The sequence below is a fragment of the Lathamus discolor genome, chromosome 1 (assembly GCF_037157495.1).
Source record: "Lathamus discolor isolate bLatDis1 chromosome 1, bLatDis1.hap1, whole genome shotgun sequence".
Classification (NCBI taxonomy): Eukaryota; Metazoa; Chordata; class Aves; order Psittaciformes; family Psittacidae; genus Lathamus; species Lathamus discolor.
Window position 1 is genome coordinate 118,305,952 of NC_088884.1, and position 13,323 is coordinate 118,319,274.

General features: G+C 50.0%; 1 protein-coding gene across 1 annotated transcript; it reads right to left on the minus strand.

Annotated features, from left to right (window-relative positions):
- Positions 1-4,864: 4,864 nt before the first annotated feature.
- On the minus strand, positions 4,865-11,267 carry PPP1R3B (protein phosphatase 1 regulatory subunit 3B). Its single transcript, XM_065692602.1, has 2 exons — positions 11,223-11,267; positions 4,865-8,384 (listed from the first exon to the last, which is right to left on the minus strand). Exons 1-2 carry the CDS (start codon positions 11,234-11,236, stop codon positions 7,493-7,495), a joined length of 906 nt encoding a protein of 301 aa, XP_065548674.1. The 5' UTR covers positions 11,237-11,267; the 3' UTR covers positions 4,865-7,492.
- Positions 11,268-13,323: the final 2,056 nt, after the last annotated feature.

Sequence of the window (13,323 nt, forward strand, 5' to 3'; positions counted from 1 at the left end):
CAGGAGGGTTCAATGGATTTATTTAGTTGTAGTTTGCCTCCTATTGTGAGTTGATCTGCTTGGAGACAGCTCTTTGGAGAAAGCAGAGCTGGGCTGTGACAGTCCCCGGCCCAAGGGGAGACCTGTTCCAACATCTCCTACACCAGTGACCAAGTGTAGCGTTGAGTGAGGGTTGGGAGGTGCCGCTCATAGTTTTTGTCACCACAGCATGTATAGCTACCCTGACCCCTGGCTTGCAGTGCCATCAAGGACACATTCAGCTAAACCCATAGATGAAGAAATGGTCTGCATTTCTGATGGCCACCCAGATGGCAATAACTCACAGCAAGCAGGGAAATGCAGGAGAAGAAACACTTATCAGGTGCCCAGGGGAACACTGTGTGAAAAGGGCATGGTCATAAACCCCTGAGTTTCATGGGGCTGCAGAGGGCTATTATATTTCTTCCTAAAAAAAGTGCCTGTCTCCATAGCACTGGAGTGTCACCACACAAACACTGAGGAGTTACACTCCTGCTGATAATGCTCCAGTTTTGTTCTGGCAGGGACCATAGAGATGGAAAGCAAGTGCAGGAGATCATGAGTTCCCTACCTCCGAGTACTGAGTGCTGGGAAGGAAATTGGGGTATGGTTTGCTCAGGCTGACTTTGCTGTGGATTCTTGGAAGGTGGGCTTTAGGTCAATTTAGGTCTTCAGCTCTTGACAGCAAGGTTTTTGAGTAACTGTATTGGGAATATGGCTCTGCCATATACTATAGAATGCTTTGGGGGATGCCAAGTGACTTGCTGTATGCATCTCCATCATCAATGTCATCAGCAACCACATGGATGAGGCCTCGACTGACCTCAGCTAGCTGTGAGAGTGGTTCTGATTGGAGCAGACCTCTAGAGATCTCTGCCCACTTGAACCTGTCTACTATTCATTAAATATAAACACATCACCATGGTCTCCAGAAAACTCCCACACCAGAAATAGCTGGAAGCTATAAAAACATCTATGGAAATATTCTCAGCGTTTCACCCTCTTTCTGTGCTCTTTTGAGCAGATTTCTCCTGGGTTATGGAGTTTGAGCTTTCCCCCTCCCAAAACCACGAAGCAGCATTGGAGCAGAGAGGAGATCTGTGACTAATGCATCGTCTCGAAGGGCTTGCCCATATCCTTGCTGCAGGAGCCAAGTACTTAACTTGGTGACTGCTCTGACTTATCTGTACCAAAGGAAGAGCCAGATGCAATTATTTTTCAACAAAGGCACCCTTTTTCTTTTTTTTTTTTTTTTTAAGCCTTGTAAAATGTCAATAACAAGTCTTTAAAGACAGCTAACTGCCTGGCACAGTACCCCTCCAAGGGGGAGGATAAAGACAGGCGAGGCAGCTTCTCTGGCTGCAGTGTAGCACAACCTTGCTGGGCCAGAGCAGCTGGTTTGAAGCTTAGCTCCATCAAAAAGAGACAAGGGCATAAATATGTTTTATTGCAATAGCTTAGAGCCAGCCGAACTGCCCAGTAGGAGCAAGTCTGTGGAAGCACCAAGGGAGTTTCGGAGCATCCCAATCCAGCCCCATGCTGCTGGCTTTAGGGCGAAGCTCTGTGCTGCTCCCAGGGGTGTAGGGTGCTCCTGAGAGCTGTGTCCTTAGCACAGCCTCCTCCCACTACACACAAGTGCCCTTTCTGGCTGCAGACCACACACAAGCTTGTGGAAGACATCGTGAAACCAAACACAAGCATGAGTTCGGTGGTGGTTATGCTGGCAGTGGCAGAAACAGTGTCATGGTGTGTAAGAAGAGAAAAGGGCAATGCCCTGCTATAGTGCATGAGAGAGACACTACCAAGCAACAGGTACCCCTGTTAAAAGGGCTTCAAATGCCCCCAAAGACCTTGTCTCTTTGTGAGCCTTATTTGCTGACAGTTTGTGAAGGAGAAACCAAAGAAATGCTGTCTGCTCCTGGGAAATGATGTGCTCTCTCTTCTTCCCCTGCTGCCTGCTGTTACCAAGGCAAACACGTCCTCCACGGGTCACTTTCTGCTTTGAGCGCCTGTAAGAGCTACATTTAACACCAAAGTAAAATTTGCTCCAGCAGCAAAGGACTATCTGGATGCATTTACACTCCCGTGGTTTGGCAGTGGTGTTTTTCCAGCCTTCTGCATCTAACCCTGCTGTGGGCTGTTTTTTCACCAGAGCATCCCCCATGCCGAGTCTGGCCTGGCAAACACCTAAAGCAAGAATGTGGGTGCTCATACAGCATGTGCACAGGCACAGCAGGCTGAACCATGCTTTGGGATTGAAAGGATCGAAAGGAAATCCAGACCTTGGATTTCCTACATTTTTGCTCACCACCTCCTCCCACTGAGGGTCGTGTGTCTCAGCTGTAGCTCTGCTTGCACTGCTGCTTGGTGCTCAGTTAGCAACAGAGCCTCACTTCCTGATTAAGCAGAGCCTAGCTAAGCACGTGTTGAAACCTGAACTCAAGGACCTTCTCCAATGCATGAGCAGCCTCAAAGAGCAAACTTTCCCGGCCAATCACCAGCCCTGCTCTAGAAGCCAGACAAGGCTGGGGACAGCTCTAGCAGCCCACATTCCCCATCAAGGACCCTCTTGGCAACAATGAGAATGGGAAGAGAGCAGCCAAATCTCACCTGTGCTCTTCCTGAGGTGCCTGGATCTACTTTTAACAATGTTATTAAACGCTTTTGACCCTGCTCTGCCAGGATGCAGGTGCAGAGATCCCATACGCTTCCTATAGGACTTGTAGGACAGCATCCCTGGGCCAGTGGGAGATTGAGCTTGGCAGAGGGAGTTGGATATGAACCAGGGGAACACCTGCCCCTTTCAGGGCTGTCCATGGAGCACAGACTTAGAAAACCTGACCTCCAAGCACCTCAGCTGAGATCAAGACATCCCAGCTTAATTATTACTGCCAAGAGGTGGCAACAAAACCCCTCAGGATACAGGGGTTTGGGAACCTCAGGGCAAAGGCTGGGGATGCCAGGAACATTCCAAGAAGTCTTTGCATATTAAGCAGCAAGTGAATAATCACACCTGCCACCAAAGGCTTTATAAATATAGTAATTGCATCATCTGTATCCTCTAGTATGTAGCACCTGGGCATCAGGAGAGAAAGCCAAGAGCATTCTCAGCTCTTGCACTTCTCCTCGGCTGCCCCAGATGTCATTAGGCTCAGCTTGGACTTCCTTATCTCTCAGAAACCAGTGTCACACAGGGTTTTCAGCCACAAAACTGTTAGAGGAAAGGGCTGACTGCAGCTGTCTCACTCATGAGCTTGGACCAGTGTTCAGATGTGAAAGCAGCCCTGGCCAAGCCCCCCAAATCCCCTGGAGATGTGCTGGGGCAGGGGCATAATTGACTTCTAAAATACACTTTTTTTCTCCCCTGCAACCAGAAAAAACAATGAGATGGGCTTTTAAGAGATGTCTGTGCTATGGGCTTGACTAAAAGAACAGTAGTAATAAAAGTCTGAAGCATTTTTAATGGAGAAAAGGGAGTGGCAAATGGTTGCCAAGAAAGCAAAGCCCTTTGTCTCATGCTATTTCTCATGGCAAAACTGCTGTTCTAGCTGCATGTGAAAAATCACACCCATTAACTTTTCTACCTTTCAGCACACCCCTGAGTCTGTGCTGTTCCCTTGCCCAGGACCCAAGTACTCCTATGGGAATGTGGGCAGCTGGAAAAACCCCACCAAAGACACTACCACAAGGACCTCTGGGCACAAACTGCAGTGGGTGACAGCCAACACAGGCTCCCCTGAGCCACAGAGGAAGAAAAATGTCACAGAGCAGTAAGAAACACCATGCAATTCCCTTTTCCCAGGTGCATCCAGGTCACATACTCCTCTTTTCATAACTTGGTGGAAGACCTTGCACCCGATTCTATCAGCATGCTTGGTTTTACAACACAAAGATTGGGGGAAGGAACCTGAGAAACCTAAAGTTTTACCTTACCCCATTGCTGCAGAAAGCAAAGCACCCTGGAAAGACAGTTCATCTTATGAAAGTGAGAGACTCAGAAATAGCCACAGTCTGAAGGTGCTCGGGTTTATTTCTGTATAGAGCAAAGGCTAAGCCTGATATCTGCAAGGCTTTGGAGCAAGGAAGTACAGCCTACATAGCCCCTCAAGCCAGCCTCACCAAGCCATGCTTTTTTCCCCCTTCCTCTTTCCAGTTTTCCTTACCTGTAAGCGACAAAAGCCACCCAGCTCAGGAGCAGCACCTTCAGGGCATCACCAAGATGTGGTCTCTGGTCAAAGCCAGGTCAAATCCTGAAACTAGCCCTGGCCAGCATCTACAGCATGATTGCAAAGGGGTATATTTCCTGCCAGTGCTTTTTATTGCAGTGGCAATGGGAACAGCTAGGTTGAGGTGAAGAAGAATCTAGCTTTCATTTGATCTTGGTATTAGAAAAGAGCCTGACACTCCTCCTGCAATGCCCCTTCTAGCATTCATTACACCCCAGTACCCAGACAGAGAGAAAGCATTAATCCCAGATGAAGCCAGGTGGGGGAGGACAAAGACTGACCCAAAGTAAACACAGAAAACCCTGAAAAGGCTGTTCCCTAGCACTGCAAACAGGGGAAGAGTGAAGAGGAACACAGTGGGTAGTGGAAACCTTCAGAGCACAGAGAGAAGGAACTAGCTCCTCTTGTCTTTCCCATGGTTCCAGAGGCTCTGGAAGCATTTGTGTTGGCAGGAAGGCAGCAGGAACAGGCAGCACTTTCCTGTTTCAGGCAGCAGAGTCCACTGCGGATGTGTGCTCCTCCCCACCGATGGCCACTTGCAGGAAGCTAGGCCCATGTGCTAATCGCCTCCTCAGTCCCATGGGTGTTTAAATGAGATGGTGCAAGATACACAGCCAACATTTTGTTCCACCTTTATTTTAACAATCAGATAAAAACAGAGCCATAGTTTTAAAAGAGTCATTACATGGCAATTATAAAGTGCATTTTTCCACTTGAATGTTGTGTACAAAAATATCTTTAAAAACAAACATGCAACACACCCCACAAGGCACTTCCAGGCCTAGAGCGAGGGAAGCCACCCCTCACTTCTATGTTCACATTGGCAATGTAAAAAGGGAAAAAGGGAAAGGCCACAAGTAGTGTTTCTAAAATGCGATTGGTCAAATAGTCAGTTCCCAGTCTAGCTTTTACTTATGGCATTGCTCTTCTAGCTTATCTTTCATGTTCCTCCCTAAGCACTCCCCAGCCTCAGCCTGAACGCAAACAGGCCCCATAAGGAGATACCACCATCCACAGCACCCCAGACATACATGCCTTTTTTCGGCCCACAAACAGCTCTCCATAGGCACAAGAACACGCCAGGAGAACATGACTTTTCTACAGTCTGTGTCTTACAGCATTAACACCATACACTAAAAAACTAAAAGAAAAATCGGTGTCACTCAGACTTGCTTGAAGTTTAAAACAAGGATCAAGCCAATCTAGGCAACAGTCCCTTCAAGAGAGACCCAATGCAATTTGTAAGGGCTGACTCATGAAGCTGTTTAAACAAAGGAAACAAGCCTGATGAGCTCTGGGCTAGCAAATAGATTCACCACCTTGATTAAGTGATCAGGCACAGTGGTGATGTGCATTGATGTTGGGTTTTGAGAAAGCAGCAGTTAAAGGCCAAGTATTCCTCCTGCAAGCTCTTGTTCCTCTTAGCATCCAACAGTGATCACAGTATGCCTTCTGAGTTAGGGTAAAATAGTGTGTAAGTATTTCACACAATAGTCTCCAGAATTAAAAGCTGGGTTTAAAAAGTTAAGTAGCCTAGCCCTTTGCTTCTCTCCAGCCCACCCATAGGCTATTATAGGCACCCCAAAAATTATATAAAGCTTATACACTAGGAAAGGTAAGATTCCCATGACCTCTATTTCTACAGACTACTCAGAACTCTAGCTTTGAGATGAGGGATTAAATTATTTTGCTCAACTAATACTCAAGAAGCTTTGTGAGGCTGCTTGGCACTGCACAAGCTGGCCACCTCACCTCAGCACAGGCCCAGATGATGAGCCACCTCTTTGAGGGTAGGGATGGCTCACACCCATGATCCGTTTCACATCCAGAGTGATGTCAGGATAACTCCACATCTCACCTACCTCATGGCTAGTTTTCTGCACAGGAGGGGCTGCTTCCTGTGGACACAGAGACGCAAAGCTTGCGCATTTACAGGTTGAAAAGGCAGCTACTGCCGCAACAGCAAGGGAAGACCAGCATGTTGATGTTCACCCAGTACAGCCACAGCATCCTTGCATGTGAGCAGTGCCACACCACTAGCTGCCAAGCAGTCCATGGCATAGAGTAACAAACCATCAGAAGATCTTTTTTAAAAGCAGTGTCATTTCCAAAGCCTGTTTATCCCAAAACATCGCTAGGATCACACATACCACCCCCTTCTTAGGCAAGGCACTTCCACAACAGTAGGTACACAACAGTTACCTTCTTGTAACAGGACACAGCACAGAGAAGCCATGTGATCCATTTGCATTTAGCTCCTGTAACACCTGAGCACAGCCTCCTGCTTAGGACTCTGGGCCCCAGCCAGACAAAGCCCTGTTTTACAGTCCACAGGAGGAAGAACTGTGTTTTCAGGGCCAACATCGCCAGCAGCTGACTTCAGATGTCCATCAAAGGGAAAAAGCATCATTGATGACTTGTGATTAAAGAAACAGGAAAGTTTAAGAAGTCATTCAAGGCTGTCAGCCCACAGCAGTGTTACAAGTACCACACAGCTACGGCTAATCTCTATTTTAGGTAACACCACGAGAGTTTTTTTAGAGATCAGCTGATAAAACAACTGGTGACTAAGCATGAGATCTTCTCCCACAGGCACACAAGTCTCCTAATACGGCAGCCTGTAGGACCACATTTCCTGTCATCGCAGTTGCATTTTCACTTCCAAAACACCCTTTCTGGCTCCAGTATGAAGGACCTCACGCTACAAGGACACATGCAAGGATGGTACTCCATTCCATGCAAGCCATCCCCTCTACTACTTGACAAGCACAGGCCAGCTTTGCAAGGAGAGCCCTGCAGCTGAAGTACAGCTCACTAAAACTATAATAGAACATACTTTGTGAAAGCCTTTTAGCACTAGGCAAGCAACACAAACTGACCACCACTGCATCGTCTGGACATGTGATACAAGAACTGTAGTGTTTCCCAGGAGACTAGCAGCTTTACAGAAGAGGAGGGAGTAGCAGCACTGAAGAGAAACACGAGCAACAGCTCCTGGTTCTTTGAGCATCTGGAGAGCCAGTTATCCAAGTTGGGGCACGGAAGGCAGCCCTTTGAGCCAGAGACACTTCCCTAGCTATTCAGTCCACTGCCAGCAGAGCATTCCACAACTGGTTTTGCTCTGAGGCTTATGCAGAGCTGCCCGAAACCATACATCTTTGTCCTTTCCATACACCTTGCATTCAGACCAGCTCTCAGGCCTGCGGACATGATAGCAACAGTCAGTCAGTCAGGACTCTGTCCCTGGATCAGTAGTAAGGCCCTAGCTTCTCATAGCCTGAATAGCTGGGCCACTCAGGAAAGAGGCCGTAGGAGCACCGAGGGCTCCCGAACTGGTCAAAGGCACTGCCAAAGTCAGGGCCCTGGGGGGGGCAGACAGCATCCTGGGCAGACTTCAGTTCTGACCGTATGATCCTGTAATTTGTGCCCCTGTTGCTGTCCCAGTACACCTTCCCATTGCACTCAAAGGAGATGGCAAACTCTACTCTTTCATGGGACTGAATTCCCTCAGGCAAGCTGATGTCAAAGGAAAAGGTGTCCCGATCTGACCCTCCGTACGTATCCTTGACATACTGGCATGGGTAATCTATGAAGTTTTTCCAGGTGTCAAACGTCATCCTGATCTTCACAGTCTTTTCAAAAGCAAGGTTCCTCACCTTCACTGTTCCCACAACGGATCGCTCCTTCAGCATACAGTTTTCAAGGCAGACACAGTCCACCTGGAGGCGGTTTCTGAAGTCCAGGTAGTCCACAGAGGGCTGAACGAAATCCAGAACAAAGCTGTCCCTCTCCACTGTTGTCAGGCCCACAAGATTATTTATCAGGTCTGTGATGTTGAAAGGAATATCTAGTGGATCGTCAAACTCTGAGAACACCTTCACCATCGTCAGAGCGAAGCCCCTGCTGTCTGCAAATGACACCCTCTTCTTCACTTTGTTGTGTGTGAAGGAGTTTGCTGCCTCTTCTGGTCCAGTCGGTGCAGTTTTGCTGCTCAGCTGGATGCAGGGCCGCAGTGGCTTGCTTGGCTTCGGAGCAATTTTGCAGGCACACTTGTCTCTTGGCAAGGGTGAAGAGCAAAGGTATAGCTGCATTGCTACATCCACAGCCATTGCTTGTTTGTGAGGAAAATAGTCTAATACTCTGGAAGATAAGAAGGGTCAGTAGATATTAGAAAAGCATTTTAATATGACTTCTGTCAGACAAGTGCTACACCACTTCCCCCCAAGTCATCCCAAAGCAGCTTGCTTTCATCAACCCACAAGCTGCTCAGCCTTAGGAAGGCAGGTACTTGCACAGCAAGATTCACATACACAGTGAGAAACATCCTACAGCACAGGCGGCAGAAACGGAGCCTGCTGTACCGTTGAACAAGATCTGTTCCAATTGCTACAGAGGCAGAATTACCATTTGAAGACGCACACACAGGCACTGCTCTACTAGGCTAGCAATAACAGGCTCCAGAGCCAAGCCCATAGCTCAGTCCTGCTGATGTTCACAAAACCCAGAAATTACCAAATTTCAATGCTACATAAAGCAGTACTCCTGCTGTACTCTCTGCCCCCAAGGAAAGACTCTCCCCAGGGTATTGGGTGCTTTTGTAGGAGCACCAACTAGGTTTGTCACAAACTACTGTAAGCAACAGACCCCATAGAACCCCAACTGTCTGGTATTTTTACAGGCTACAAGCCCTCATTTGGTTGAGCTACATACTTTGCTCACTGTCTACCTGAACTGCTCTATCTAAAACGCCTGCAAGGGGTATTTGTAAGGATAGGAACAGTCCCATACAGCAGCGGGGTAGAGATTTAGCCAACATTACTCTGCACCCACAGAAGAGCCTTTCTTTCCTCTACCGTGCTTTAAAATAGATGTCAGCTCAGATGGCCCCACAGGCTTTACCTCCAGCAGAGTTCACACCTCAAGCCTCCACAGTGCTTGCACTGAGCCCCTGGGAATCACTAGTAACCACAAGGGTCTGCCAAACACAACTCACCTACCCCAGGCTGACCAAGCCTTTAGAAGCAAGTCTTTAACCTGGAAGGAGCAGGCCATGCGTCCCTTCACCATTTCCTCCCCTTCACCAGTACCAAGCCCATTCCTCCAGGGATGCAGCACCATCCCTCTCTCTTCACCCACTATAGAACAGTTCCTACCCAGCACCTTAATGGATGTAGCCCTGGAGTTGCCTCTGCAGGCAGCAAGGCAGCTCGTGAAGCACCATACCTATCGCTCCTGCCCTTACACTGAGGTTAGGCTGAATACCTCTGGCAGAGTCTTTGGCCTGGCTCCAGACAAACTGCTGGACAGATTTATCGCATACATCCCCCTTAAGTCAACCGCATCACAGCTGACCTTAAACACAGTATTCCCTTAATAAAAATCCCCCCTTTGGCTGCAGGCCAGGCTCCAAAGCTGCTCCCACCACACAGAGCTGGACGAGCCAGCAGCAGTAGCAGTGACCGCCAGCCACGTGACACAGCAGAGCACTAGCTGCCAAAACCACGCACGGCCAGCTCTAGTACTTGACTGCTGCCCCGTGCCAAGAAAAAGCAAAACCTACGCTTTCCAATTCAGTGCTTTAGCTCCCCACCCTGCAACACCAACAGAGCAGCTCTGAGCAGGCTTTCACAGCATCCATTCAGCAAGGGCATCTGCTTATTTAAAGCACATGTGCCAAGGCTTGCTTCCCAACACACCCACCAGCTAACTCCTCCTGCAGTGCCTCCTTCAGCCTCCTTTCAGCTCAAGGGCAGCTGTGCAAGACAGTAGATCCACCTGTCTGCTAACACTGTTCTGATCATCTCTACCTGGTTTTACCAAGTTTTTATTCACACACACTTTATATAGGTCATTTCCTTCTTTACATTAGTGCAGCCTTCAATGCTTCCCTCTTACTTGGGCCAGTTCATCTGCAGTGCATCTTTTCCTAGGGAAATGTATTCAGCTGGATTCCCATAACTGCTAAGAAGACAGGTTTCTTAGTAAGCCTGGGTTATTCAACTTTTCAGAATGAAGAGGCATGAAATAACCAGCATGATCTGCATCACTTGGAGCTTTTTTCCAAGCTACAAACTAGCAAGCGCTTTTCATGCCTGCTATTAGGCTGAGCTCTGAGCTTTTGCAAATAGTTTTTTGCAGCTTGTCTAATACCCCAGACATCTTTTCCTGCACTTGAGGACCTGCTGATGCCCAACTCACAGCCAGCAGAGGAAGGTTTGCCTTTTAACGCTAGTATTGGCTGTCTTGAACTTCAGATGCTTTGAAGGTGGGAGCAGGGAAACACTTCCAAGCACCCACACTGGAAAGGGTGCTCTAGGAAGCAAGCAGTGCAGGGTAGGCAGCCCTATGCAGGTGCAGAGACTGATCCCTTTCCCCCTCCTCTCAGGCTAGAGTCTGCCTCTGTACATCTTCCCACAGCTCTACCCTCTCCAGAAGAGGATCACTGCTCACTCTTCCCTCCTCTATTTCGAGGTAGGGGAAACAAGTCAGAGTAAAGGAAACATTTACAGCCACACTTATCAAGCCCCTTCAGTTGCCTCTGTTGTGTTTCCAGCACTGCCTGCGAACAGGTAACCTTGCAAAGGGCTCAACAAGCAGCAGCTGCTAAGCCAGAAGCTTTCAGACGTGAGACACTGCTGGATGAAGCAGCGCTTGGGTTCTCTGCCCTCTCCTCCTCTCTGATCAGAGAAAGCCAAGCTGCTCCGAGGGCACAGCCCAGCTCCCATAGGCATTTCCCCGATGAAATGCATTAATCCTGCTGCAGCCCGGCCCTTCTGCAGACCCGAACCAAGGCTAGCCGACCACCCCGGAGAGGAGACAGCAGGTCTCCGGAGAGCCCCAGGAGCCAAGCACGGAGCACCCCTTCCCCCCGGTAGGAAGCACCGGTCCCGTTCCCGCACACCCGGAGGGGCTGGGACCACACCAGGGCCAGCCAAACGGCGGCGAAGGGCAGGGGGACGCGATCGCACGGGGCCATACCTGGTGCAGTGCATGAGGCCACCCCGGCACCCTACAACTCGCCGCTGCGCGGGCAGCGCTGCGCCGGCTGACTTAAGAACGACCGCGGGCGCCGCCCCTCCCCGCCCGCCCGGCCAGCCCGCGCCGCAGCCAATGAGCGCGTCCCCAGCGCGGCGAAGGGGCCAATCGGCAGCCGGGGGCCCAGCACGCGGAGGGCCGTGAGCTGCGGCCGGGGAGCCAGCGGGGAGCGGGTGGGCAGCGGCGTGGAGTGGGGCAGCGGCGGGCAGCGGCGGGCCCGGCTGCTCCGGAGGAACTGAGCGGGGTGAGCGGACTCGGTCTGGCAGCAGCAGCGAAGCTGAGGGGCGGCGGCAGCGCTTCCACGGTCTTTCTGACCTAAGGGACCCTGTCCTCTGTGGGGAGAGCTTGTGAAGTCAGCCCCTCCGCCTGCCCCTGAGCGGATAGAGCTTCGTAGAGTCACAGAATCAGATGCGTTGGGAAAGACCTTTAAGATCATTAAGTCCAACCTTTACCTCAGGACAGCCGAGTCCGCCACTAAACCATGTCACCGAGGGTCTCATCTGCACGGTTTTTAACACTTCCAGGGCCAGTGACTCCACCACTCCCCCGGGCAGCCTGTTCCAACGCCTGAGCACCCTCCCTGTGAAGAAATTTTTCCTAATAGCCAACCTAAACCTCCCCTGGCACAACCTGATGCCGTTCCGTCTTGTCCTGTCACTTGTTACTTGGGAGAAGAGACTGACCCCCACCTCACTACAACCTCCTTTCAGATAGCTGTAGAGAGCCATAAGGTCCCCACTGAGCCTTCTCTTCTCCAGACTAAGCAACCCCAGGTCCCTCAGCCATTCCTCATCAGGCTGGTGCTCCAGATCCTTCACCAGCTTTGTTGCCCTTCTCTGGACCCACGCCAGTACCTCAGTGTCTTTCTTGTCATAAGGAGCCCAGAACTGAATGCGGTATTTGAGGTGCGGCCTCACCAGTGCCAAGCACAGCACTTGCTGTGGAAGAAGATGCCAGCTCTGTGTCAGACCTCAGACACTAACAGCCGCTCTGTGTCCTGCGCAACACATGGCTGCTGTGCCACAGTGCAGTCTCTACCCTTCCAGGAAGGGGAGAGTGCGGCTGTGCAGGCATCGCAGGTAAGCAAATAAGGTCTAAAGTGACTACAATGTGTTCTTGAGGCAGGAAAGACTCTCTGGGCACCGATCTCAGCTGAGCTGGCCTGGAGTGGTGGGGAGGAGGGTTACACAAATCTTGTGACCGTGGCTCCAGTCTGTGTTGGCACTGGGTAGAAAGCTCCAGAGGATACTCCAAAATCCTCTTTCCAGACAATATTTATGGTGTGGAGCGGAAAAAATTACTACCATAAGGTGACTTACAATAGGAAAAAACACCTGCGGCGCCCTGCTGGCGCAGAGACCTGCCCTGCCCCTGTCCCAGAGCTAAGAGAAGGTGCTTCTGAAACCCTGCAAATACCTGCCAGGCAAGCTGATGCTCTGAAATGGACTACCCAGGGCCACTGGGCCAAGGGGTCTTCTCAGCTGCCCTTCTGCTGCCAGTTCCTGTCTCTGCTCCAGAGCCTGCTTCAGTGCAGAGCTCAACATCCTCAGCCACATGAAAAATGCTCGTGGAGCTGGCTGCCCCAACAGGGAAGCAGCTCTGGGGACAAATGCCACCTCCACGGGCAAGCAGCAGAGGCTGTAAGGCTTGCTGTGGGGTGTAGATGGTGCATCTGCCTCCTCCCATGGTGGGGATAATAGCATTCGCCTGGTTTTGTGCCACATGTGGTAACTGCACAGCTGTGCACGATACTGCTCTCTCTCACCTCCCTTGCAGAGCATAAAAGCAGGATTGAAGTGTCAACATTTGTTTTCAATCAACTTGTGGAAACACACACAGAGCTATTGTTAAAGCCAGATACTTCCTGCTGGAAGCTGCCATTTCATAAACTTATTACTCTGGAAGACAGAAGGGTTTTGTTGAGGGGAAAAAAAAAAACCCTGCCACCATTGTTTTTATTTGATAAACCTTTTCTAGATACAGGCAGTGATAAGATTGAAAGTTGGAGAGAGAGCTGAAGGATGTGCTCACTGCAGGAGTCTTG